Source organism: Perca fluviatilis, chromosome 14, assembly GCF_010015445.1.
Source record: "Perca fluviatilis chromosome 14, GENO_Pfluv_1.0, whole genome shotgun sequence".
Classification (NCBI taxonomy): domain Eukaryota; kingdom Metazoa; phylum Chordata; class Actinopteri; order Perciformes; family Percidae; genus Perca; species Perca fluviatilis.
Genome location: NC_053125.1, coordinates 17945689 through 17973658, shown reverse-complemented (window position 1 = coordinate 17973658; position 27970 = coordinate 17945689). Strand labels below are relative to the sequence as shown.

General features: G+C 40.0%; 4 protein-coding genes across 8 annotated transcripts in view; 3 read left to right on the top strand and 1 right to left on the bottom strand.

Moving 5' to 3' along the window:
- Positions 1-2302: 2302 nt before the first annotated feature.
- Positions 2303-6881, top strand: cldn15a (claudin 15a). The gene is made up of 5 exons (XM_039821438.1): positions 2303-2698; positions 3027-3191; positions 3461-3542; positions 3660-3767; positions 5936-6881. The coding sequence occupies exons 1-5, from the start codon at positions 2482-2484 to the stop codon at positions 6033-6035; spliced, it is 672 nt and encodes a 223-aa protein (XP_039677372.1). The 5' UTR covers positions 2303-2481; the 3' UTR covers positions 6036-6881.
- A 634-nt stretch (positions 6882-7515) lies between these two features.
- On the top strand, positions 7516-16878 carry dnajc3b (DnaJ (Hsp40) homolog, subfamily C, member 3b). The gene is made up of 12 exons (XM_039823437.1): positions 7516-8004; positions 9330-9440; positions 9607-9731; positions 9878-9952; positions 10054-10197; positions 10624-10805; positions 10955-11074; positions 11195-11300; positions 11569-11689; positions 14277-14415; positions 14541-14689; positions 15185-16878. The coding sequence occupies exons 1-12, from the start codon at positions 7920-7922 to the stop codon at positions 15328-15330; spliced, it is 1503 nt and encodes a 500-aa protein (XP_039679371.1). The 5' UTR covers positions 7516-7919; the 3' UTR covers positions 15331-16878.
- Positions 16879-17159: 281 nt separating this feature from the next.
- On the bottom strand, positions 17160-19140 carry naa38 (N-alpha-acetyltransferase 38, NatC auxiliary subunit). Its single transcript, XM_039823438.1, has 3 exons — positions 19015-19140; positions 18352-18526; positions 17160-17932 (listed from the first exon to the last, which is right to left on the bottom strand). The coding sequence occupies exons 1-3, from the start codon at positions 19051-19053 to the stop codon at positions 17808-17810; spliced, it is 339 nt and encodes a 112-aa protein (XP_039679372.1). The 5' UTR covers positions 19054-19140; the 3' UTR covers positions 17160-17807.
- Positions 19141-24001: 4861 nt separating this feature from the next.
- chd3 (chromodomain helicase DNA binding protein 3) overlaps positions 24002-27970 on the top strand; it is a 43558-nt gene continuing 39589 nt past the window's right edge. For 2 of the 5 annotated variants that reach the window (XM_039823434.1, XM_039823431.1), the window contains exons 1-4: positions 24002-24397; positions 26807-26934; positions 27048-27236; positions 27312-27439. In XM_039823434.1, coding sequence (XP_039679368.1) covers positions 24235-24397; positions 26807-26934; positions 27048-27236; positions 27312-27439 — 608 coding nt within the window. In that variant the 5' untranslated portion in view covers positions 24002-24234. The remainder of the gene's footprint in view (positions 24398-26806; positions 26935-27047; positions 27237-27311; positions 27440-27970) is intronic. The other 3 variants (XM_039823436.1, XM_039823432.1, XM_039823435.1) reach the window with 3 other exon arrangements.

The following is a 27970-nucleotide window of genomic DNA, read 5'->3' as shown; positions in this document are numbered from 1 at the left end:
GATTGGTGCAAAGAAGTACGTGACATTACTTTTTTTTTTACAAATTAAGCTCCGCCCATTTCAAACTAGTAAGAAGAAGACAGAAAAAACACAAACAGAAATCTCTCTTATGAAACAACAGAAACTGTTGGCAGAAAAGTGTGTTCATGTTGGAGCCCCTTGCTCATAGTAATAAGTCTATTTATAAAAATGGGTTTTCCAGGCCTTTAAATATCTTTTCACTTGTTTATAACACTTTCACATTTATCGAGCCAATAATTTCCAACAACACAACCATGAAATGTATAAAGATATCCACTATATGGTCATAATTATATAAAGATTTATGTATCAGGTAATGTCTTAAAATGTCAAATTCTGGGTTTCATCTTAAATATTTTCCCACACATTACCATTTGCTGAACACACATTGTCCACGCCGTGCATTTCACAAGATGTATTACAATAGTTGTAAAATAATAAAATCAACCTATCTGCACCAAGAATTGGGAGTTTGAATATAAGCCTGGACCACAGAAGGGTTGTAAATAAAGCAGGAACTGTTCCTATCTCTTAAATCGTTTTTTGCAGTATTTGTTAATTTTCCTTTTTTATATAAACTAGCATACACACACATATTTTTAAAATTGCATATATATATTCTGTGTGGTCTTCTGTGCTGCCATGTGATGAGTTATTCCTGAAAAGCATATGGTGGGCTTCTTTCCTGGTATCACTTAAAAAGAAATCACATAAACACCGTCTTTCACAGACCAAGCCACTGTGATATTTGCATTTAATAAGACAAACTCATCAGCAACCGATGCTGTGGCCAAGTGCGTTATAAAAATGAGCTTTGTAAACAGCTTGGCCAGTAAAAGAGACATTTATGGCGCGGCAGGTTCCAGTTTTCAGAGCTCAGGTGAAATGAAATATGCCAACAAGTTCCGATTTACCTGCAGTTTGAATTTATGTCTTTGTTTTAATCACTCTGAAGTGAGACGTCAATTCTGTAGAACCAAAAGATGACCTCAAATACTCTCACAGTGTCCAATATGTAAGTAAATGTATTAATCTTGGAACAGGTTCATTTACAAGATGGACATTGGGGTTTAACAGATCACAGTTAATCAATATAAAAACGAGCCAAAAATAGGATACTTGATTCAAACACTTCCTATGAAACATCCTGGTAACATCATAAGCCTTTTTCACAAAGACATTTTGACATGTCACAGTCATGGATGTATTAAGAGAACACAGTAGGAAACACATAGGTGTAAATACTCATATGAATTTATAGCGGGATTCCATTTAGCTGCTTCAGTTTCAGAGTCCTGATGTTGTGTATTCAAAATGGTAAATATAGATATTGATTAAACCATATATGTGTCACTGCAATTGATTTAAAAACTTTCCTTAGCAAACACTTCAACCTCCCACTTACTTCCAGCAAACTGATGGGCTAAGGTTTATGGTTGGTGAATTTCTGGAGCCTCATTTTTGACCTTTATACAAACAAGTTTGCTGGTTTAGAAATGTTCCCAGATCTAAACACTTGAGGGCTTTGTCTGGACTACAGGTTAAGAATAATATTATCAGTGTGGTGAACTCAGTGTGTGCCCTGGATTTGGCAAGGCTGACCCAGCAGCTATCTGGAGGATAATTAATAAAGACACTCAAACACACAGAAACTACAGGGAAAACTGGGTAACTTCAGAACTTTGTCATTTGCTTTTAGTTGTGACTTTGGGCCTTAAGTTAGACCAATTACATGTTGATTCCTTTCCAAAAGGTTACAAAATCCTGGATGTGATGCTTAGTCACTGTGACCTTATGCTTTATGGCCTTGGGGGTTCCAAACCAAAACAATAAAACTAACATGGTGCAGTTAGCTTTATTCCAAAAGTGCTTTGTATTATGCCGCTTCAGAATAAAACTTAAAAACTTTTCATAAATTGCTAATAGTGTTTGGTTGTTCATGAAAGGAAAAAACGTGGCGGAATACGTTCACAGCCACAGTGCAGTGTCATTAAGAACGAGTGTTGACCATTGGACCCTGAGAGAGTGAGCCATTGAACACCTGTTCACTTTCAGGGGTGTAAAATACGAGGTTGTGTGTGTGTGTGTGTGTGTGTGTGTGTGTGTGTGTGTGTGTGTGTGTGTGTGTGTGTGTGTGTGTGTGTGTGTGTGTGTGTGTGTGTGTGTGTGTGTGTGTGTGTGTGTGTGTGTGTGTGTGTGTGTGTGTGTGTGTGTGTGTGTGTGTTACTAGGGGAGGAGGGAGAGAAAGCAAGTCATATAAGTCATTATACATATCTGTTAAGCTGGACACATCTCCCAGTGGCAGAGCAGACACACCACAGATACACTCTCAGATACACACTGACTTTCCAACACACCAGAATCAGATGTTCTGATCTTTATAACAGGTTTTATTGATTTAAAAAAATATATCTGAAATCTGGATATACTTTTCTTTGACTGCTGGTCTCAGGAGAGGTCATGGATCCAATTGTGGAAGTAGTGGCTTTGGTGCTGGGGTTCATTGGTTGGGTGATGGTGGGGGTCACCCTGCCGAACCGTTACTGGAGGACGTCCACCGTCGACGGGAACGTCATCACCACGTCTACCATCTATGAAAACTTGTGGATGTCGTGTGCGACGGATTCCACCGGGGTGCATAACTGCAGGGATTTCCCTTCGCTCCTCGCTTTGAGTGGTATGTTGGCAATAAAAATCTACCATGTTATTACAATAATCATTTTGATTATAGAATTTAAGAATTTGTTTTATTCACAAAACATTATAATAGATCATTTTAACTTAAAAAAAAGTAATATGTGTAATAAAGTGTAATATTACATGAAACACTGAAAAAAAGAGCAATCAAAAAAAGACAATTACAAAGATTTCATGGGCTCTTGGACTTTAAATATTCATAACAAGACATGTTTACAGTCCAAAATCAAATCTTACAAATTTGTCATACTGTAGTAGCAAGTAAATGGTGGTGAGTGGTTGTTTTGGTTTTTTACCACACTGTTTAGGTTACATTCAAGCGTCTCGTGCCTTGATGATCACATCGATAGTGTTTGGCACATTTGGACTGGTGGCGGCCCTGATTGGAGTGCAGTGTTCGAAGGCTGGAGGAGATAACTATGTTCTCAAAGGGAGGATTGCTGGCACTGCTGGAGTCCTGTTCATACTTCAAGGTAACAAAGACATGACTAATGCATTAAAAGGTATATTTTAGAAGAGGGTAAACCAGTGAGATTGAGTCCAAAGTTGAGAGAAGTTATGTTCTTTCTGACCAGTCTAGATAAGATAAGATCCTTAAGATGAAGGAGCTTCTCCACAATTTTAACAAATGACAGTCATGTTTTATTGCACATTCAAACCCTTTGGACCTCTTTGTAAATGTCTTGAAGCTTCCCCTTTGCTTTGTCAATGCTTCAAGATTATTTATTTTTCTGCCAAAAAGGTCTGTGCACAATGGTCGCAGTGTCCTGGTACGCCTTCAACATCACTAGGGAATTCTTTGACCCTTTCCATCCCGGGACAAAGTAAGACAGTGGCAATGGTGTTGGTAGTGGTGGTGGGGGGTTGTGGTGGAGAGGGATAACCAAAAGGCCTAACATGAAGCTCACATGGGCTCACTGACCCTCTGCTGTGTGTCGCAGGTATGAAATAGGAGAAGCACTTTACATCGGCTGGTGCTCCGCTGTGCTCGCCATCGCTGGAGGAGCCTGTCTCACCTGCTCCTGCAAAATGGCCACAGAGGAAAAATAGTGAGTTCAATTCTAAATGTTTGATCTCTCTCTCTCTCTCTGACTGCCAACATACAATATTCAGTCATTTATTTCTGGATTTACTGTTAATTAATTCGCCTCTAACAATGCATGCATTGCTTTACAACCATTAACATTGCAATATATTGCTCCATACACTGGATGTTAAAGTGTGAAAGTCTTTTTTAAATGTAAGGTAGTGAAATTATTTTTTATCTGAGGTTAGTGATGGATTATACGTAGTGGAATTTTGCTAAATGGAGACTAGTAGTACAGTACAGTGGGGCTTCAACCTGTGTATAAGTCACAGGTAAAGCCCAACGTGGTCAATTCGGAAACACTTCATCACAACCTGTGTAGGCTGTAAGTCAACTCTGGGTATTTAGAGTTGAGAGAGATTGAGCAGCTGTATGATAACAAAGGCCTTGTGTCTCTCTCTCTCTCAATGTCCCTGGAATTAGATAATTCCCCACACACACAGGGAAGACACAGTTGATAAATGCACCCACCTAGGCTCCACTGCAGTATGGTCAGGCTGACATTGTTTTCAGTCTGTGCTGAGGTGTTTGGGTTTATGATTTAGGGAAGCATATTTGTCTCTGGCGCCAGTAATATCTTTCTTTGCATTGAGGGTTAGATACGTATTTGGTAAACAGCTAAACTTAACATCTCCAGAGTGAGTTAAATACTTCTTGGCAAGGCAGAAATCCTCAGTTAGGATGGCACTACATGACACGTGACACTACGTTGTGGTTGAACTGTACTGCTTAATCCTAAAAACTCCTCAATTGATCCAGAGTCAAGCTGCTCCTGAGATTTCCCTAACAATATATATACCAATAAAGTGAACAAAGATCAAAACAATCAATCTCACACTAGAATAATCAATATCTAAAAAGAAAGTTGACTTTAAAATCAACATGCATAAATACATTCAAAAATAAATTAACCAGTACAGTTTAGACAGTGGAAATTAAATTGATTCTTTGTATTTATTTGATTTCGGCTCACCATTTATTTAATCTTTTATAATTTACATGCATATATTGAATACATGTGATGATTGTTTTTCTTTGAAAATAATTCAGAAAGAAATTCATGGCACTTTGGCGCCTTGTTGTGGCAAAACTTATTGGTTCACCTGTGGAACATTCTCACCTGAACTTGTTGGTAGTGCCCAGCCATCTAAGTGCTCTTGTTTCCGACACATGGAAAGTTTTTTGGGGGCTCTATTTTAAAGACCATTAAGTTTCATAATGCAAGATGACACTTAATCCATCAAATTGGTTAGGTGATGTGAAAAATAAATCAAAAGGGGTGATAATTAAGGTATATGTGCAGTTTAGTGTCCCAAATGATGAGGATCTTATTTGAGACAGGTTAGGGTTAGGGTAGCACAGGTGGTTCAGCAGGTTCATAATTAATTAAGGACATTGTATGGGGAATTTGGGACACTAAATTGCACATATACCGATAATTAATTAGTCATGATCCTCTAAATCAGTCAGATTACCTGTCTCATGTGTTTTAAATTGAGATGGGCCACTCAAAGACACATTATACAAACAGGCAGGGTGAAAATGAAAAGGGGGCACCTGGTGGTGGGTGTGTCCAGGGGCGTAGCACAAAATTCTGGGCCCTGTTGAAAGGCATTTTCTATGGGCCCCTCCCAGCATCCACATCTATTCATTCTAGTATCTTTTTGGGCCCTCCTCACATGAGGGCCCTGGGTACTCAGTCCCCTTTCCCCCCCAGTCCGACACCCCTGGGTGTGTCTGGAGTGAGAAAAGCCTGATTAGGCCTCAGACTGGTTAAAGCCACAATATGTAGGATTTGAAAATTGAATTTGGCGCCCCCGAGTGATTTGATAGGAAAAGACATGGCTGCAAATACTGCAGCTGCAACTGTGCTGAGAAAAATCAGCTGAAAATAAAATAAAGACTGCACAAATGTTCAAAATAGCCTTCCTATAATTTTATTGTGTAATAGCTCAAGACATGTCACAGAAGGAAAAGCATGGGTGTTAATAATAAAATCTATAATGGCTGGACTCCATTTAGCTGCTTCAGCTTCAGGGGTACTATGCATGCTGGCTTACTGTCTCCGTCATGGCTTACTGGAGGTCCAACCTCAGTGACTAATTTTTTTCTGTAACCATTATTTTACAGCCCGTTGCCTTATCAAACCAGGGGAACTGTATATTCTGGAGCTGCACCGACCAGAAGCGTGACTGCTACTAGTACTTACGGCAGAAAAGATTACGTTTGAACGGGATGTGAAAATGGAACTTTATCACCAAAAACTTTTTGAGATGCCCTGGTGTTCAAATTTTACACTACAGATGGAGCTTTTGTCTATGACTTTGTGGAAAAGATAAAGGTCCATCATGCCACTGTGCTGTATATATTACAATATAATGTGTGTATTCTGTATCACTTATAGCATTGAAATTATAGCATTAAAGTTGTAAAAAGTTAAGCTACTAATCACCGGATTGGTGTACAAATGTACTAAATGCTTGCAATGATTATATTTATGTTTCCCTAAAGATGTTAGCAAAATTCATTTACATACATTCATTTATTTTAAAGATTATTTTTTGGACATTTTAGGCCTTTATTTGGATATGACAGATTGGACTTGAAAGGGGAGAGAGAAGGGGAATGACATCCAGCAAAGGGCCGCAGGTCAGAGTTGAACCCGCGGCCGCTGCGTCATGGAGTAAACCTCTATATATGGGCGCCCGCTCTACCAGGTGAACTAACCAGGCGCCCATTTAATCTTTTTCATAGGAATCCAATCATTTGATGATAAGACATTTGTTAAGGGGAAGGTCAAACCTGTGATAATCCAGATATTTCTGTTTGTGTGTGTGTGTATGTCTATGTGTGTTTGTGTGTGTGTGTTTGTGTGTGTGTGTGTGTGTGTGTGTGTGTGTGTGTGTGTGTGTGTGTGTGTGTGTGTGTGTGTGTGTGTGTGTGTGTGTGTGTGTGAGTGTGAGAGATATGTTTTGTACAGTTTTATAGATAGTACCTGTAAAAGACATTGCATAACAAGTCTTTCTGATGTTTGGTTTTCTACGATTGTGCACAATAAAATGTGTTATGCCAAACATTTCCGTTTGACTATGTATTCCTGTAGTCAATAAAGTTATGATTGTAGGCCATCATATAACTATTATTCATTTTTGAGTAAAATGTTGCACCTACAAATAAATTTAAAAAATGAAACTATATGCAATTCAACTAAAATTATGGGGAATTACAAATGATGTAGGCATCTTATTATTCAGAGATCACGTGTCTCAAATGTTATATTTCCATTAAATTACACAGTTTTACAAATTAAAATTGCTACAAAAGTAGGGGGTTTATGTGATTAGATGTATGACATTTTATCTCACAATTACGAGATAATCATATTAAAAACGCTCACTGCTGAATACAGTAGGCCGATATATAGGCTACTGTATAGGCTATGGCTATGGTAGATTGTGATTTTCAACGTGCAGGCCTATTACTGCACATATAAGAGCCACATTGAGTTAGTTTCTTTTTCTCCTTCATTTACATTAAATCGATGCCTGCCTTGGCTACAGTAACCAACACATGCCTCCTGCCTGCATGGCCCATGCATGGAAATGGGAGTGCCATCCGTGTTAAAATAGTCTCTCCAATGAGAGCAGCCCACGTTTCCAGACGAACACGGATGTGCGGCGTGTGGGTCCGTGTGGACCAACCACGGAAATGTAGTGCGAAAAGGGAGGGGACGACTATACCAGAGGCAGAAAGGTTTCGTGTACAAACTGTACAGGCTGTCAGCTGTTCACTATCATCATGTTACATCAAGGTGTTGTTTGAGTTCAACTTAAGCCCAGTGAGTCAATGATTGTGGGGGGAGAATGTCTTCAATCTTTAACGTTTCAGGGGGAACCTTTTAGCTGCGTACCTCATTTCTACACGGAATACTGTCACACCGGGACCGTAAATACACCGTCGTAGCTGTTCCTGCGGTCTGACAGAGGGGAAACGATGAAGATTTGATAAGGAATAACACCGTTTCAATGAAACAAACCGGTATTTTCACTCGACGTGAAAGCAGAGCTTTCCATAGTGTGCCGGTTCCGGTGTGGAAGTGTGAATAATTTTAGTGATGGAGTCGTGTCGGCGGAGAGGACTCAGCGGGGTCCTGTGCTCCCTGTCACTGCTGTGTGTCATCCTGGACATCCAGTTGGACGGTAAGGGCTCGCTTTACACTCTTCTTTGCAGCCGTTAAAGTTTCCAACTGTAACTAAACGTTAGCTGAACATTACTAACTGGTTTTAACAGACGACATCACATCACCCATATCTAGCAGTATATAAACCACCCCCACCTTTACAAGCTGCAACAATAAAGGGATTAACACATTAATGCATCACTAATTCTTATCCAGCAAGATATTTCATTAGGACTGGGACCATATGCTTTTTTCCCGATTCGATTCTTTAATGATACATGGGTGCCGATTCGATTTGTATTGTGATTTTTATTTATTACGATTCTAGAAGTGTTACGATTTTCTTTTCCTTCTTTAACAAAAACAAAAGTTGAATAATACCCTTTTTAGAGACAATATAGCATGAGACATTTCTAAAAACTTATTTTTTTTCTAAAAAGAATGCACATGTTTGACATTTATTTAATTTGTAAAGAAGTAATGTTACATAACGTAATTTCTGCTTTCGCTCTGTTGCTAAAAATGATGATTTCAGCGTTACCGTATTTACACAAAATATTTAGGTGAATCGTTGGTAAAAATAAAAGAATCAGTTCTAAAATCGTAGCCAAAAAAAATCACGATACATACAATTTTAGATTTTTTTTTTTTCACCCCTATATTTAATGTATAATTCTGAAAAGGGCCATTCTGCATTATGAGTTGGTACTTGAAGTAAATTTTGATGATAATACTTTTACTTAAGTAAGAGTATAAATGCAGGACTTTTACACTGTCGTAAGTTAGCCTAGCTATTGCTACTTTTACCAAATTAAAGAAGTGAGTACTTCTTCCACCACTGCTACAATTCCAAGCATATTAGAAAAGTTTTCTTTTTTAAAGCAGAATCTGAAGTGTTTTAGACAAATTAACTTCCTGAAAAATCGAGGTACAGGTGTGTCAGGTTTGACACTCGAATCAAAATAGGCTTTGAATAGTTGTCTAGATAACCTAAAACCTAATAAGCAGTAACTACACTTCTGATTTGCTTAACCATTTTGATTTATTTAAGACACTGACACACTAGCTGTTAGTATGAATATAAATCATAAAGCATAATGTAATCGGGTGAATGTAATCCTAGTGTAATCGCATGGATTGGATTTTTGAGTTACTTGTGAAAGATGTAAAGATGTAGTATTGTTAAACACAATTTTGTAATTCTTATGATGTCACTGTAATTTGAAATGGTGTAAACTTTAAAAAAAACAACAACTGACAGACAAAATGAAGCTGCTGTTATAATGTTTTCGCCATCTCTTTTTGATGTATATATTTCTAGCGAGGCTCCGACTTATGTTTCAGGTGTCTTAGGGGCGACTCATGTCGAGATCGAGCACCACTTGGAGATGGGCCGCAAACTTTTGGCTGCTGGTCAGCTGGCCGAAGCCTTGTCCCACTACCACTCTGCAGTGGGTAAGGTTACACACACAGACACACATTTATACTGGTCTCTGCTCCAATAATGCCTGTCCTCTTTCTATACTTCAGTAAAGACAAGAAAGGTTTGTTTTTTTTACAGAAAGAATGATGTTTGGTACTTTTGACAGAATCAAAATTGAGTGTTCTGGACATTTTACAGAGGGCGACTCTAAGAATTACCTGACCTACTACAAGCGAGCTGCAGTGTTCCTGGCTATGGGAAAATCCAAATCTGCCCTGCCAGACCTAACCAAATCCATCCAGCTCAAGCCTGACTTCCTGGCTGTAAGTTCACCCAAGTTCACCCGATCAAAAATAGGGTTTTATGTTCATGTTCTTATCATATTTCTTTCTCTTTCTTGGGTTTCTCTTTTGCTTTCCTACGTCTCCTTTTCTCGTCATCCCGTCTCTTTATGATCCTGCATTGTCAGGCGCGGTTGCAGAGAGGGAACATCCTGTTAAAGCAGGGCAACACACAGGAGGCCAGGGAGGACTTTGAAGCAGTGGTACGTTTAAGCCCTACATCACTGGTTCTATCTTTTTTTGTGTGTTTTACTTAAAACAGCAATTTTGTCAGAATAATTCATTTTTGAATCCATTTTTTTAGCTGCAGCGCTCCCCAGACCACGAAGAAGCCCAGGACCAGCTGATGAGAGCAAACGAGCTGGAGGAGCTGCAGGAGGAGGCCCATGCTGCGTACCACCAAGGGGACTATAGTGCTACCATCAGCCTGCATGAGAGAATCATTGAGGTGTGTTTCAGCTCTGAAATATTAAAAAAAGTCCTTTGCATGCATTTTGTCTGTTGTCTTATGTTCCTAGTTGTACTGTTAGATTATTTACCATTATGTGAAATATCTGTCAAACATAACATATATATATATATATATATATATATATATATATATATATATATATATATATATATATATATATATATATATATATATATATATATATTAATGTAAATTTGATCGAAATCTCAATCTTTTCTCTTCCTGTAAAGTGTGAAAATCTTTTAGCTGTCACATCTGGTACTCCAGTGTGGATAAAAATAATCTAATAGATCTCTAATAATATGATGATGAGTGTGATCGTGATTGCTCTTTGCTGTTCAGCTGAATTAGTTTGCACGTGTGTCTGTTAACTCTTAATAAAAGTTGCCATCTCTTTTTCAGATCTCTCCGTGGGATCCTGATTCACGGGAGCTTCGTGCAGAATGTTACATCCGAATGGGGGATCCACAGAAAGCCATCCAGGATCTGACGCCGACCACAAGGCTACGCAACGACAACCGCGCTGCCTTCCTGAAGCTCAGCATGCTGCACTACAGCCTCGGAGATCATCACGAGTCACTCAAGTGAGCTTTGTTGCTGGAATAAACAAACGACGTTGATTCAGTCGGCAGAGTCATGCAAATTAAGCAGATTTTCATCTCGAGAGCATCTGTTTTACCATGTTGTTTTGAAGAAGTCAAAATGTGTGTCTCGCTCATCTGTTTCTGTGCAGTCACATCAGAGAGTGTCTGAAGCTGGACCAGGATGACAAAGAGTGTTTCAGCCACTACAAGCAGGTGAAAAAGCTAAGCAAGCAGCTGGATGCGGCAGAAGAGCTCATTCAGCAGGACAGGTCAGTACTTCTGTGGGACTGGTGCACTTTCCCGCCTAAATCATGATCCTCTTAGGACATCTAACATGTATTTATTTTTAATAATTAACCTTACAATAATTTCTTTTTACATACACTTAGGTATCAGGAAGCCATTGATAAGTATGAATCAGTGATGAAGACGGAGCCTAATGTCCCATACTACACCAACCTGGCCAAAGAGAGGATCTGCTTCTGCCTCGTCAAGGTGAGAGAGAGACAGCACTTGTCTGTACGTTTAAAGCTCTGGAGTTGGATCTCTAGCCAAGTGATAGTCAGTTGGTGGCCTAGTTGTTGCATGTAATGGCTCTGTAGACCGTTAACCTTTTTCTCTGTGACAAATGGTACAGAATATGTGACACTTACACATTTTTAAAGATAATGTGAGGTCAGTTTTCCTTGTTGATATCAGCTGGCATCACACTTGCCACTCCCAATGTTCAATGCTGACTCATTATCCCTCCATCTAATTCTAGATCAACTCGGCTCAGGAGGCTATAGACGTGTGTTCAGAGGCTCACCAAAGAGACCCCCGCAACGCCAACATCCTCCGAGACCGAGCCGAGGCTTACATCCTCAACCAGGATTACGAAAAAGGTATTGGGTCTCCCTACACCCTTCTCAGTGACATGTTGACTATGTTACAGTCATAAGCCCAGTTTGTAAAAACCTTGGTTTAACAGGAAGCAAGCAGTCTTTGATTTTAGAACTATATACTACTTGGAAACTTGTAAGAGGAAGATCTTGCATTTGCACTCATGTACAAACCCCAATTCCAATGAAGTTGGGACGTTGTGTAAAACGTAAATAAAAACAAAATACAATGATTTGCAAAATCCTTTTTAACCTATATTCAATTGAATACACTACAAAGACAAGATATTTAATGTTCAAACTGATAAACTTAATATTCACTCATTTTGAATTTGATGCCTGAAACACGTTCCAAAAAAGCTTGGACTGGGGCATGTTTACCACTGTGTTACATTACCTTTTTTTTTAACCACACTCATTAAGCGTTTGGGAACTTAGGACACTAATTGTTGAAGCTTTGTAGGGTGAATTCTTTCCCATTCTTGCTCAATGTACGACTTCAGTTACTCAACAGTCCGGGGTCTCTGTTGTCGTATTTTGCTCTTCATAATGCGCCCCACATTTTCAACGGGAGACAGGTCTGGACTGCAGGCAGGCCAGTCTAGTACCCGCACCCTTTTACTACGAAGCCACGCTGTTGTAACACGTGCAGAATGTGGCTTGGCATTGTCTTGCTGAAATGGCCTGCTTGGATGGCAGCATATGTTGCTCCAAAACCTTTATGTACCTTTCAGCATTAATGGTGCCTTCACAGATGAAAGTTATCCATGCGATGGGCACTAACACAGATGCTGGCTTTTGAACTTATCGCTGATAACAATCTGGATGGTCCTTTTCCTCCTTGGCCCGGAGGACATGACGTCCATGATTTCCAAAAACAGTTTAAAATGTGGTATTGTCAGACCACAGCACACTTTCCCACTTTGTGTCCGTCCATCTCAGATGAGCTTGGGCCCAGAGAAGCCGGCGGCGTTTCTGGGTGTTGTTGATAAATGGCTTTCGCTTTGCATGGTAGAGTTTTAACTTGCACTTGAAGATGTAACGACGAACTGTGTTAACTGACAATGGTTTTCCAAAGTGTTCCTGAGCCCACGTGGTAATGTCCTTTTTATATAATGATGTTGGTTTTTAATGCAGTGGGATCAAAGGTCCTGAGGAATCAAAGGTCATAGGCATTCAATGTCGGTTTTTGGCCTGCTGCTTACATGCAGAGATTTCTCCAGATTCTCTGAATCTTTTGATGATATTATGGACTGTAGATGATGGAATCCCTAAATTCCTTGCAATTGTACGTTGAGAAATGTTTTTCTTAAACTGTTGGACTATTTGCTCATGCAGTTGTTCACAAAGTGGTGAACCTCGCCCCATCCTTGCTTGTGAACCACTGAGCCTTTTGGGGATGCTCCTTTTATACCCAATCATGACCAATTAACCTGTTCACCTCTGGAATGTTCCAAACAGGTGTTTTTTGAGCATTCCTCCTTTCGTTGCCCCTGTCCCAGCTTTTTTGGAATGTGTTGCAGGCATCAAATTCAATATGAGTGAATATTTGCAAAAAAACAATAAAGATCAGTTTAAACATTAAATATCTTGTCTTTGTAGTGTATTCAATTGAATATAGGTTGGAAAGGATTTGCAAATCATTGTATTCTGTATTTATTTACGTTTTACACAACGTCCCAAACTTCCTTGAAATTAGAAAAAATAAATAGACAATATATACAAAAGAATAGATATATTGTTTCATTTTTAGCAGGTTCTCCATGGTTCAAGATATCATAAATACTGTTAAAAACACAGATTCAAAAGATTAATTAATAGATTGTTGTCTTTCATGGTTATTCAACCTTTTAAAATAAAGTCTTAATAGTAGAGCTGGGCAATATATCGATATTATATTGATATCGTGATATGAGACTAGATATTGTCTTAGATTTTGGATATCGTAATATGGCATCAGTGCTTTTTCCTGGTTTTAAAGGCTGAATTACAGTAAAGTGATGCCATTTTCTGAACTTAACAGACTATTGTAACTGTTCTATTATTTGGCTTTACCCACTCAGTCATTATATCCACATTACTGATGATTATTTATCAAAAATCTAATTGTGTAAATATTTTGTGAAAGCACCAATAGTCAACACTACAATATCGCTGCGGTATAGATATTGAGGTATTTCATCAATAATATCGTGATATTTGATTTTCTCCATATCGCCCAGCCCTACTTAATAGATTTTACTACTCCCATCTTCACAATTATGTAATTTTATTGTCAAATCTGGACTGAAAAAAAGGTACTGTATTTCAAAACCAAATGTAGTAGTGTCCACAGCACAAGTGTGGTAGACAAAACTTTTTTTTTTTAAGATTAGGCATTTTAGGTCTTTATTTCCATAGGACAGATTAAGACATGAAAGGGGAGAGAGAGGGGGAATGACATGCAGCAAAGGGCCGCAGGTCGGAGTCAAACCTGTGGCCGCTGCGTTGAGGAGTAAACCGCTATATATGTGCGCCTGCTCTACCAACTGTGCTAACCTGGAAACACAAAAAAAAAATGTTATGTCTTTTAATATCCATTTTGTGTCAGCCGTGGAGGACTACCTAGAGGCGAGAGAGTTTGACAGCGAAGGCGAACGCATCGACCTCAAAGAAGGGCTGGAACGAGCACAGAAACTGCTCAAAATCTCTCGTAAGAGGGACTACTACAAGATCCTCGGTGTCAGCAGGTAACCAGTTTTATTACAAACGGTGTTTACTTCCTTTGGACTGACATTGCACGCTAAATCCATCCATTATAGATGACTTTATCAAACAGATGGCTCCAAATAACTCCCAAACTTGTTTTGCTCAGAAATGCAAACAAGCAGGAGATCATCAAGGCGTACAGGAAGCTGGCGCAGCAGTGGCACCCCGACAACTTCCAGTCCGAGGCTGAGAAGAAAGAAGCGGAAAAGAAGTTTATCGACATTGCGTCCGCTAAAGAGGTTCTCACTGATCCAGGTCAGGAGCTGAGATGGCTATAACATTGTCATTTTAAGCATTTAGCAGACACTTAGTTGGTTCCAAGACCCAAACTGTCTACAAAAGTGAATTCTAAAACCAGAAATCTCAGCACTTGAGAGCCAAATATTGATGTTAATAGAGACTGTTGCCAGTGCTAGTATTTAACCTGTGGCTCCTCGTGATAAATCTTTGATTGGCCGTCAGGTTCTGTGTGATGAGAGTATATACAGTAAAAAGTTGGGAAAGGAATGTGAAAATGTTCTTCCACAGTTTACCAATTAGCAAAAACACATGGGAGTATCGTCTGTTCAGACAATCAGTATAATTTTTTTAAAATTGAAGGAGGCTGTTTTGGTACAAAGTGGCATTGTACTAGTTAACTGCTAAGGTTAAGGTTTGTTTGACAGAATCCAATATATGCATCATGTTAAGCAATGATTTAGCTTCCACTGTCTTAAATGTGTCCCTCCATCCGTCCCATTGTCTTTGCAGAAATGAGGCAGAAGTTTGACGCCGGTGAGGATCCCCTCGACCCGGAAAACCAGCAAGGTGGAGGCGGAGGTGGACAGGGCTGGCCTTATCACTTTAACCCATTTGAGTCTGGCGGCAGCTTCCACTTCAAGTTCCACCACAATTAGAGAGGAGGACTTGACGAACACAAAGGGGAGGGGGTGGGGGACATTTGGGAAGAACAACGGCGGATTTACGGAGAAGTCTTCCTCAGAACTTGTGCTTCAGCTTGGACACAGTTTTGTCAGTTACTTGAATCTTTTGATTTTGAATGCAGCGGAGGATTGAGCTGTACAGTGAAAAAAGACCTAGACTTCTGACCACTGAAACTGAGGGTCTAACTGCTGTTGAATTAACTTTTCGCTGTGGTTGAAGAAAATGAAGTCTTGTCAACACTTGAGATCCTTAGGAATGGAAAGGTGGTGGTTGAAAGCAGTCAATGTGGGTGTCTGCTCGTATTTCTCATATTTCTTTGTGCCATTCTTTGAACCTTTTTATCAAAGGTTTTTTTTTTTTTTTAATGCAGTAGCTGCTTGGACATAGGACTGTCAGTGTGTCGATTTCTCTTCGCAGTATTCTTTAAAGGAATTCCATGTTTACTGAGCTCAGTCTATATTTTTGACCATGTCAAACCTTTTCTCTACTAGAGAACCAAGATTTGTATCCATCACATCAGGAGGCATTTTGTTGAGCTTCTACATTAATAGTCAGTAGATGAGAATTCAGCACTATTAAAGGAAACTTGAGGGTGTTTAAAGTTTTGAAATCCTATGGATCTTAAATCAATGCCGCTCTGTGATTGTTTTTGATTTTATTTTAAATTACCGTTGTTTTCACCAGCTATCTAATTGAAATAATGTGTGAATTCTGTATTTGGCTGGAAATAGTGTATCTTCAACAGGCTACATATCCAGTTCCAAACATTATGGATGTAACTTATAATGAAAACTTGGTTAAACTTAGACAAAAATGTGGCAAATGATGACTGAGTCAAGAGTATTTTGGTCTTTCCCTTTTCAAAGCACGTTTTTGAAAACTTGCACTTTTAACCTTTATTTTAAAAACCACTCCACATCTTTTCCACTCCTAAAATGTTATTGCAGACTTTTAAAAAAAATGTCAAAGTCTCTTTACAAACCAATTGCGTCTTTAATGGCTATCTGAGAGCCTCATGTATAAAAAGGTCTAACAGAAAAGTGACCATTTTAAATGTTACACTGAGCTGGATCGGTACATTAGTTACAGGTCTGCGACGTATTGTATGTAACTAATACACAGTGTATTTGGTTAATTTGTCTAACATGATGCACTGAGGCACAATTTGAAAACTTAACCATTAAGTTGCAGATAATATCAAAGTGCAACTTTTTAAACGAGGCTTCAGTTTTACAGCCAGGAAAGACACACAACTGTTTAACCATGAACTAAGATGACATTCTTTTGAAGTTATTTTGTCCGTAATAGCTTAAAGATACAGTGACTGTAACGGCTTTCAATCCTGTCCACTGCTCGACTGTGTGAACTAAATACGATCGGCTCTTTGTATTTAAATTGACTGACTGGGACAGTTTTGTTTCGGGGTTTTCTTTTTAGGGTTTTCTGCGGTTAGTGGCATCAATTTTACTATTGCCAAATTGAATCAGGTGACGCTGAAGTGTATTAAAATATGGAAACAATCTAATTTGGTCATTATTTCATGATGCATTGCATGCAAGGGACAGCTACAGAACAGCTCCACCTAGAGCCACAAGATTTTTACTGGTTTGTTCAAGACGCTAAAGCATGATAGACGTTCATCCTCAGATATTTGACCCAGAGTCCTACAATTTAAAGACCATTTCCCTAACTTTCCTCATTTCACTAACCTTAAAAGAGTACTCCACCGATATAGCATTGCACTTCTATAACTTTATCCAACTCACTATAAACGGTTTAAAAAAGAAAAAGAAAATCCAAATCAATGCAGAGATAGTCTTTTTTTATTAAATTTTTCTTGTCTAAATGTAGCGCCTACATTTCCCACAATGTTGGTAACTTTATTTCTTTTTAACTCCAGACCCTCAGATTTATTTCATTTCCTTCAGCCCATAGTGAAACTACGGGCTGTGACCTCTGGAGACACAAAAGTCCTTTACTACATATGCTGTAGTACTTCCCAACACCTGTAAAACAGACTTTAATGTGTAAAATCGGTAGAGTTCCCCTTAAAAAGCATGTAGCACCCAACACATCAACTTTCTATCAATTTTTGTCAATGACAATTAAACAAAGACATTTACTGTACACTGCACTGAAATACCTTTTTCACACACATCCAGGTAGCTGCTGTTTGCCCACACCTTCTCATACACACATTGCACACTCAGGCAATTTACATACATGCTGTATTGTACAGCTACTGCTGCAAATGGACACATCTTCAAGCATAGAGGGAATGGTTAAATCCAGAATATTGACACAGGAGTTGTGTATCTGCATCTGTTGCGGTGAAGTGACTGAAAACAATCCTCCAACGAAGATGTCCACTCTCGTTTGAGCTCAGCCATACAGCTTGCTCACTGAGAGACAGGTACACTGAGTGTTGTCCAAACAGGCAGGGGCTTCATCAGTGGTTATCTCCAAATCCTTGTGTGTCTTCCAGACTGTCTGCCTCCACTTCAATGGACACCACGTGGTGACCAGGGATCATGGCCAGGCCCAGGACTCTGGGTTCGCCCTGGGAGAACATGTCTGAAGACAAAAGGGACACAAAAGACAATCACAAACATCATCCAAAGAGACTATTACTCAAATACTATGTATTGCTTAACACAAATATTCCATGATTTTAGGGTTTAATCTTGTGAGTAGAAATGCCATTTCACTTTAGTAAATATCCCCACTGGAATTTATAAGGTATATACTGTAAAGCGTGTAAACACATGAAATGTTAACTACAATGGTGAAACAGCTGGTAAGATATCAGAAAGAAAAAAAAATCCTTATAGTATGTTCTTATGTAACTGCTTTTCTCTTCCAACAGGCATGTAATGCTGTTTGAGTTCAGGCTATCAGGTTGATAATGACACACTGGTGTCAGTGTTTTTTGCATGATGGAATAGGCTTGTTATCGTCTTTATCCTGCTTGGCCATCTTCAGTCTTCACCTACCTGTGGATTTGAGGAACTCATGAGCTGATCCGAGGATAACGTTGCAGTCTCGGTCCGTGCAGAGAAAAAGCCCCACCAGAGTCCGTCCGTCTGTCATGCGGATCCTCATGTTCTTGTTCAGGAGCCCCTCTAGTTTCTGCCGGGCCTGGGACGCCGAGGACACTTCACACTGCTCCTGGGTGTGAGCCATGGATGTATAATAATAAGTGAGCAGAAAGGTAACAGGCTTATCGAACACTGAATTTAATAGTGGAACAATCAGTCATTAGCTGATAAACAAAAATGTATTTCATTATTCTTTCATCTAGTAATACGAATACATTTGTTGCTTGTTGCAGTTTTTATTGATAACGTTACATGCATTTAGGATGCTGTATGCTGATTTTGCTAATATGGATAAAGATTTAGATGCTAAAGTTAACTAGCATTGTGTATCCACATATTATCTGGTAAATATAGGCTAACGGAACATAGTTTTAACAGGTGACAGTTGTATTAATGTTAGCTAACGTTACTTCGTTAGCCACCGGATAACGTTAGCTACAACTGAAGCCTTAATAATAATTGAATATGTTTCAAGTAAACCTTTTTCTTTTCGTTATGAAACGTTAAACAGCGTAAACATTCATGTAAAATACAAAAAATAAACGGAGAAACACATACATGAGTCGAAGGACCATTTTCCTCAATCATTGCTTCCATTACCCCCTTTTCTCGTCCTACATTTGCTTACGGAGTAATTTGTCTGACGGACCAGCTAAACCGGAAACGTGATATCCGGTGTTTTTTTTTTTTTTTTAAAGGGAAAGGCACCATCAACATAAGTAACTGATGGAGCCTAATATAGCCTAACACTAGGGTTAGCGTTAAAATGTCAAATTAAGTAAACAATTAAAGATGTAAAATATTACAGTTGAAAGAGGCAACAAACAACGGAAAGGAACACTATTGAATGTAAGAATTTAATGTTAAAGCTGATACGTTTTCATACCTGATCTTACGCATTTATCTGCCCAAATTGGTGGCATTTTACTGGACTTTTTAAAAGTTAAAGAGAGTATGATATTTTAAAGCAAGACTGTTTACCCTAGGGTCATTGCAAATTTAATTTGCCTATCTCCCAATAATTTTCCGAGTCAGCTTCTTTAAAGACATTAGCGTACTTTGTGAAGATAGATTGTCGGTAACGTTAACGTTACAGGTTTCAAATGAACACAATATGTTCGACATTAGCTAGCAAAGCCACTGGTCATACAGTCTATGGTCATACCAGACCAAGTGAGGCTATAGCACCCAAAACCTTCAGTGTATTGAACTAAGCAAAGGTGCATTTTATTGCTTATCAATTCAACTTGTCATTTGTAAGACAGAGATTGTCTACTTCTTTGAAAAGTTACATAGTCTAACTTTAATTAAATAAGTTAATAACGTATTCGGTCACTGACTTCCCCAACCCTTGTACCTGTTATACCTGTAAATGAAAGACATGCTCTATTTCAATTTCCAAGATCCTGGAGGTCCTCCATAAATGTGGAGCCTTTTATTTTAGTTGTGTGACTAAAAAATGGTGATTTTAAATCTGTGTCTATAAAAGTAAATACAAATAATTAAATACAGCTATTTTGTTTCTCTAACTGCCATTTTAATGCACAAACTAAAGTGTTGAGCAATTACTCAGAACATACATCATTCCTGGGCAAGAGAAGAAAAGATAAGATATGATAAGACAAGACATGATAAGTGATCCCAGAGTGTACAACTCTCAAACAGGGGTAGACACAGATCTTAATGTATAATTTTAATCAATCAATGAATATTTCTTAGCTATACTCCTGATTCACCCATGTATTTTGACATCTTGTTTTCTCAGGCTCCAACCCACATTCATCCACTACACATTCAGGAGAGAAGACATGCTTCCCTCCCTCACACTGACTGGGCCAATGGCGTTGGAGAACCGGTGGAGGAGGGATGAATAGTACGAGGTGGGACTGCTTGAGATACAAATCAACACCTTGACATCACAATGTTAAAGCTGGAGAGTATCATGCTTTTTCATTTGATTGACTCAAACTAAGCATACAAAGTTGCCTTTTTTAAGCAGTAGTTTAAAACCCTTTTTGGCTCGTAACCCCATGACGTGAAGCAATGTTTACGTGTGGCCACTTCGTCACAAGTACATGTCTGCTTTTATTGACCAGTTCAACCAAAGGGATTTAAGGTCAAAATGTGTTCAGGAATTTACATCAAAATTTAGAGATGCCCACGTGTGAACAGATGACCTAACAGATGACAGATGCACTGAAAACTAACTAAAACTGAGTGCCCTCATGGCTCTGATAGATGTCCACTGTCTCTGTGTGACATGGCCACATCATTGCACATCAAAATCTATACTGTAGATTTGAGGGCTTTTCAGAGATGGGGGACGAGACCTTCCTAGAACCAGAATAAAAGATTCTAAAACAAATTACACACTGATGAAACTTCCAAGTCTCAAAGGGCAGAAGAAGCCATAATTGGAACCTATTAACTGGCTCATGCAAGACTAAATAGAAAGATAATATGTCAAACTTTCACGTAAAACCATTTGTTGGGATATGTAAAGTGAACTTTTGCTCTATCGCCCCTGCTGCATGAATGTAATTTAAACCTTATCTGCTCTCCGGGTCGTCTCAGTTCAGACAGCTCTGCTCTAAATGGAGCACAGGAGCCAGTGTCTTCCTCTGTGTCACACTGCATAAAATCTGGGTTAGCTACAGCGCAGCACCCAGGGGAGGCGCTTTTCCCTCTCATCCTCAACACGTCTCCCTGCCAAACGGACACGGGGGGGGGGGGTAGCCACAGCATAGTAGTGCAGTGTGTCAGGGCCTGCGGCATATGAGAGAGAGTCCTGGCTAGTTTCAGCCTTTTTTTTTTCTCCAGACGCATAGTGAGACACATGCACAGTCATGGCTACAAATACCTTACACACACATGCATGCTGTGGGTGAGGGTATATGTTGTGCACACACAAATGCACATAGAAACTCACACGTCTCAGCCACCTAATCTGGTAACAGCAGCCACCTCAGTGGCCAGAGGCTTCGTGGGGGGGGCTCCAGTGACACACTCTCCCTGCACAGATACACACATTTCCCCCCCCCTCCGTGTCATCGCACCGTGTCTCTCTTGGCAGATGTAGCCGTTGGATCAGACACTTACAAATTCCTCTCTTGTCGTTTGTGGGCGCGGGGAAGCTGAGCTGGAGCGGTACAAGCACCTGTTGCAGCAGAGAGAGGAGCGTGCACAGCAGAAGGGGCGTAATTGAAATACTTGTTTACATAATATCCAGTTATTGGTGTAAAAATCCGCAGCTCAAACAGACTGACAGATTGCGGACAGGATAAAAAAAAAAAAAAAAAAGCTTCACACAATGTTGTGGTTCCTCTATTCCATGTTTCTTGTTGGAAAATGCAGAAAGACCTTTAAAATCCCAAAGTGATCTCGGGATGGTTCACCATATCCAATGAAAAGTGATGGCACTCTCACTCATAACATAAATACAAATTTGCATATTTTGTTATATAGCTACAAATTTGTTGGGAAAGCAGTTCAGTAAATTTACAGGTTATTTTGTGGGTTGAATTATTTTTTTTAAGGGTATGATACGGTTTTATTGAATACCAAAGTAGTGTAGTGCCTGCATAAATATTTTAAATGGGAAGACACAGAACTTAAAATGAGGCGCAATAAGTGTTGCTCCATGACCAACTGTGTCAAATGACCTGATTGTTGCAGTGACTGGCACGACATCACTATGTCATAAAAAGTAGTTTAGGGCTTACACATGCATTGTGCGTACATATTAAAGTAAAACATCCTTGGATTTTAGAAGCAGTGGATTTAAAACTTTAAAATATCTTACTCTTCTTCGGGAATGAGAAATATTATATATGAAATATGAGTAAAGTAGTAGGCCTATTCAACAGCCATGCTTTTAAATGAGGCACTTTTGACAATAGATAATCCTCTCACTGACTGTAGATGTTCTAAATGTGTGAATTTTTAAATCAGACAATTTGAGAATTAAATATGTTTAATTCCTGCTGTTTTACATTTTGACATATACTGTAGGAAAAAAGCACAGCTGTTATTAATATCATTAAGGAGTGTCCCAGTAAGCTTGGACAGTGAGCCAGCGTGCACAACACCATGACCCTGAAACTAAAGCAGCTTAATGAAATTTGCCCATAATTCATTTTATTATTTACTGTGACAAGTCAAAATGTCTTCAGTGAAAAAGGGGGCTATATTCCACAATAAAATAATACTAAAAAGATCTTAACACAAGGTCCACTTACAAGCTTTTTTCCTCCGGGTTTAAGCACATCTCTGTCTTCTGTTGTGCTTTAAATGTTGCTAGATGCAATCTAAAGCTCCAGAAACACCTCATAAGTGGATGTTTTGTTTGGATTTATTTAGTCAAGTTCATGAATGAACCTGTGACCAAAGATGCTGAGATATTTATGTGATTCAATGGCCTCTTACTGCTAATAAATGGACCTCTTCTGCATTGAGGAAATCCATTCAGTCATTATGCGAAATATGATTATTGCATTTTTCTTTAAGAAAATAAATGCATTTTATTGCATTAGTTGAATGCGATGAAATTAAGGCCAAATGAAAATGTAAACTACATATATATTTATATCTACTTAAAGTCTTTTCGTAAGAAGCTCATCAGGATGTTTCAATCCAATTCAGAACATTTTTCACATTTTATCACATTTTATCTGCCACAGTTTCTCCTGTCTGACCACAAATTTGGTTGTGAGGTATGAATGTGAAAGGCACATGAAATTCTCTTTTGTCAAAACAAAAGTGCCCTGAGCGGTCACTGAGGGCTGGCTGGGGTTGAGGGATTCCCATGGCCTTACTGCCATCCAGTCTACACAGCCTGCTGCTTATGAGATTTTACAGTAAGAGTTCACAAAATCTCTTGCGTTTCTTTTAAACCTCAGTACTAGAGATGGAGTTCGTGCTTTGACCTGTTTAATGTGGCGGTTAATGAAGGGACGAATGTAGTTTGCATATTGTGAATTGTTTCCATCCCCACCACAAGTAGTTAATTTTTAAGCAATACAATCTGATGTAAGTCTGGGCATGGCTGCGGCAGATTTTCCCAACCCCCCTCTCTCAATCCCTCCCCAGCACTCGCGCGCGCACACACACACACACACACACACACACACACACACACACACACACACACACACACACACACACACACACACACACACACACAACCCTGCTGCTGCTCCAAAATATTTTTTATACAACGGTGGGGGCTCCGGAGAATATAAGGTGGCCATATTTGATAGATTTGTGTCGGGCTCTGCAATGCAGAAAGAGAGAGTTGTTGCTTTTGATCTTGCAAGTGACACCAGGCAAGTCTGTCGGAATCGTGACTGATCCGGACTTGGAGAGAGGGAGAAAAGATGGGGGGGGGGGCAGACAGAAAAGAAATAAACAAGTAACAATGTAACTTACATGCAGTCACACACCCCTTTCTCTTGTAACAATGTGTACGTTTTTAAGGAGGGAGGGGGCGCGCAGAGGGAGAAAGAGAGACGGAGAGAGATAGAGAAAGGAGGAGGGGGGTGCGTTCTGAAATAATATAGTCAGCCATTTTTTATGTAAGGGGATTTTTTCTTATTGGGGGGGGGTTGTTAAAAAATAAATATAAGAGGGCGGCCATCTTTGTTGCTCTGCCTAGTGTAAAATATTTCAAAACGCCCCCCACTTTTTTCTGTGCCGATTTGAATATTAAATAAATATCACACATTCGGGGCAAGAATATGCTTTTTTGAATACAAGGACGGATCCAATGACAGGAATATAATGTCCTCTCCTCTCCGATCCTGTGAGGAAGACGAGGGCATGGTGGTTAATTCCGAGGGAGGAGATTTTGATGAAGAAGACGACGACCGAGACCTAGACGAGAACGCAAGCGACATAAACTCGCCGGCGGCGCCTCGGGAAACTGCAACACCAGCCGCGCCAGGTACAGTAAAGAAAACTGGCGGACAAGTCGGGAGCGCGCACACGAAATAAAAACACACTTACTGGCAGTATAATGTTGGAGAAAGGGCATGTTAGAAGTAGCCGGAACCCGCAGTTTGTGCCCCATATCTGTGATTCTCCAGGTCCAGTAGGGTATACGGTACAGGAGAGACAAGCGAGGACTCGGGTGCGCGCCTACAAAATAGAAACATACTTACTTGTTACTAGTCCAGATTTTTTTTTTCTAAACGAGGCACATATTTCACCACCTTAAAGCGCAATATATTCACTATTTATTGCACCTATATGTTACTGTAGGTGCCATTTTTGCAGCTACAAGAGGCTGGAAAAAAAAGACGAGAGCGCGCTTTGAAAACAGAAACACAACTCCTCTCCAGTTTGCAACTATACAAAAGATGTGTTCCTGTGGTGTTGCTATATAGCCATATGCTACTTTTCTCCCACTCCACTTCCTCGTCACCTCCAGCACATCCCAACAAAGTTTAAGCTAAACTTGCCACAGCTGCTTTTTGTCGCAAGCTCACTTCTCCACCATCGAAAGTTGCTGCATGTTTGTCCCTTGAATCCCTTTTGACAGCTCCTAGACATGACATGTTAACGAGCAGGGTAATAAGGTCGCCCTGAAGGGTTAAAAAGCTCACGGCAAGAAAGGCTGGCAAAAACATGGACTCCCCTGGCCGGAGGCTGTATTGATACCCATCTCGAGAAGAGAGAGGATGCGTTTTGCTGTGCAGACATGAAAGCTGGGTGATTGTGTAGAACCGTGGTAGCAGACAGAAACTTGCCCCCACTACCCCATCGTCGCTATGACAGGTCAAAATATAAGACACTGCTGCTGCATGCTGCTCATTTACAGAGAGGTGTGACTGTTTAGCTGCCTCTGGTAGCTTAGCATACATGCCCACTAATTAGCTATATTAGCAATATTGAAAAAAAAAAAAAAGGATGATGCATAGGCCTATATGACATTTCTGAAGTTTCTGTGACAGTGAAGCTGCGCGGGGTTGCAGTGAGGTTAAAGGGTGCAGAAAGTAGTGGTTGTTAACCACACTGCAACAGTAGAAGTAAAAAATAGCAGTTGAGCAGCCTTAAGGTTCTATGTTATTCATTTACCTTAATAACTAGTAATATTTTGGGCTGGATGCAATGCAGATGTAACAGAGAAACCTAAAAGTGCAGATGTCAAAAGAGAGCCATATAAGTTTACTCCGGATAAACGGGACGCAAGTGTAATTCCCTATCTGAATATTACAGGAATCATCCATTGCTTTGTCTTTTAGTCTTAATTAGCTTGACTCCGGACCCGCCAAAGATGCCCTGGCAGACAGATTATAGTGTGGGGCTTCCCGTCCAGGACCTTAACCCCCTCACGACCTCTATCTAGCAGCGGTCACAGCGGTGGTTGGGGGGTCACTGCGTGGGAATTGCAGTCGTTCCAGTTCACCGCTCCGTCCCGCTGGCGGCCTCTGAATCACCGAGCCCTGCGTGCGTGCTACTGCCGCCCCCGGCGCGACAGCAGCGGTGAACGCTGCACGGATACGCGGGAAGCGGGGTTGGTTGTTGGACGGGGTGGGAGTGAGGAGGTGGTGGTGGTGGGGAGGGGGGCTGCTGCTGCTGGTGGGAGCGCTCACCAACAAAGGCAGGCAGACAATAAAATCCGACAAACTGTAGCCTATCAAAGAGGCTGGTTGCACGACCGCAGCCCATATTTTTGTTATGCTTTAATGCATTGCTGCATTCTGTCTTTTTGAAGCTGAGGCTGGTGCTATTTCTCTTTTTCTACTCCAAGCCAGGTCGGGTTGCAGGTTAAATTGCTTCCCCTGTGGTTGTGATATTGCACAGGCACCGTGGGGAATAGCTGACCTGATAGTTCCACATCATTTAAAGTGAAAGCAGGGATATGTATTTTAAGATGCAGTGTGGCTGAGACTGAGAGTCTTCTGTTATATAAGACAGGAGGAGGTTTGAAACTGTTTGTATTTCTACTAATTCTTATTCCCCTAAATCAAAAGTTAAAAAAATATATAATTAGATTTTTTTACAAATCAGGATTTACGGATGCTTTTCTTTCAGCTTTGTTTTCAAAGGTGCTGGTCACACTTTTGCCTTGCCAATAAACCAATTATCCCCATGCTATGGATTTACCAACACCAGCTGTCAAACCTACTTACAGTCCTCTGACAAACTGTATCTAATTTAGCATGTGTCACAATTCAGACAGGGTCAGAGGTCGCTGAAGCCACCGTGGCTTTCATGCAGCTTTTGTTGTGTGTAATTATGATCAGCAGGGATTAGCTGAGTGTTGGGAAGCGTTTGAGAAGATTATTGCTTATCTGATTCTACTAGCTGTCTCTCTTTCACGCATTCTTTAACCCCGTCTCTCCTCTAGACGAAGAGGCAGATATATCAGACAGAGAGGTCCCGTGCAGGAAGAAAGGGCGGCCGAAGAAAAAGAAGGACACAAAGAAGAAAGACAAAGAGGGGAAACCTGTCAAAGCAAAAAAACGCAAGAAGATTGTAAGTTTGTTAAGCTGTCATGATTTGGCTTTTTTATTTTTATTTTACTTTGCTGACTACATTACACCTTTTTAATTATTTCTTAATGTCTTCTTCTGTCGTCTCCTCTTCAGGACAGCGATGTAGAGAGAGACTCAGACAGAGAAAGAGACTACGGCGAGAACTCGGACAGCGTAGCCAGCGACTATGGATCTGGAGAGAAAAAGAAAAAGAAGAAACATAAAGAAAGGAAGGAGAAGAAAACCAAGAAGAAGAAAAAAGTCGATGGGGACCGAGACAGCAGTCAGGAGGAATCAACAAAGGTAAAACATAATCCCAAAAGTCATCTTTGACAAGTCCATTATCTTTCTGTCTTCTCATTGGTGGTTTCCTCTCAGCAGCCAATAGAGCAGAAGACCTCGGCCCAGCTGGCGAAGGAGTGGGGTCTGGAGGATGTTGATCATACCTTCACAGAGGAGGACTACAGGGAACTCACCAACTACAAAGCCTTCAGCCAGTTCATGAGGTACAGTATTCCTCTTTTGTTTTCACGTGGTGTTGACGTGGACTGCTGGCTGTCGCTCTTGGTTAAATCAAGACAAGCAAACATCACAAATACAGTACATACAGTGTTTTGTCAACACGTACTGTTGGCATGGTGATGCAGTTATAGCCATGTTAAGTTCAAGTTCACATGCACACAGTCCTCAGCAATAGCATCTTTTATTTTCAAAAGAGCTTGCTTGTGTTTAAGTACCAGTTTTAAGGTAGCAAGATGTGGTGTTTAAGTGTCCCATTTTATCTGATCTTCGGTGAGTTGCTGAGTGTGGCTTGAAGGATAGATTTCAGGAATTAAAGGAGCATTTTGCTGCTGTTTGGATGTTGAGTCTGTGATCTCTATAGTCCTGCAGAACTATAACATCTGCACTATACATAATGACAGAGAAATTGGTCCTCTCCTGCTGAGTCCTACATGTACTTCTATGCATTGGGTGCAAGGTTAATGTCAGTGACAACTCACAAAACAAGCCCAGTTTGGAGTGGGGTCTTGTTTATG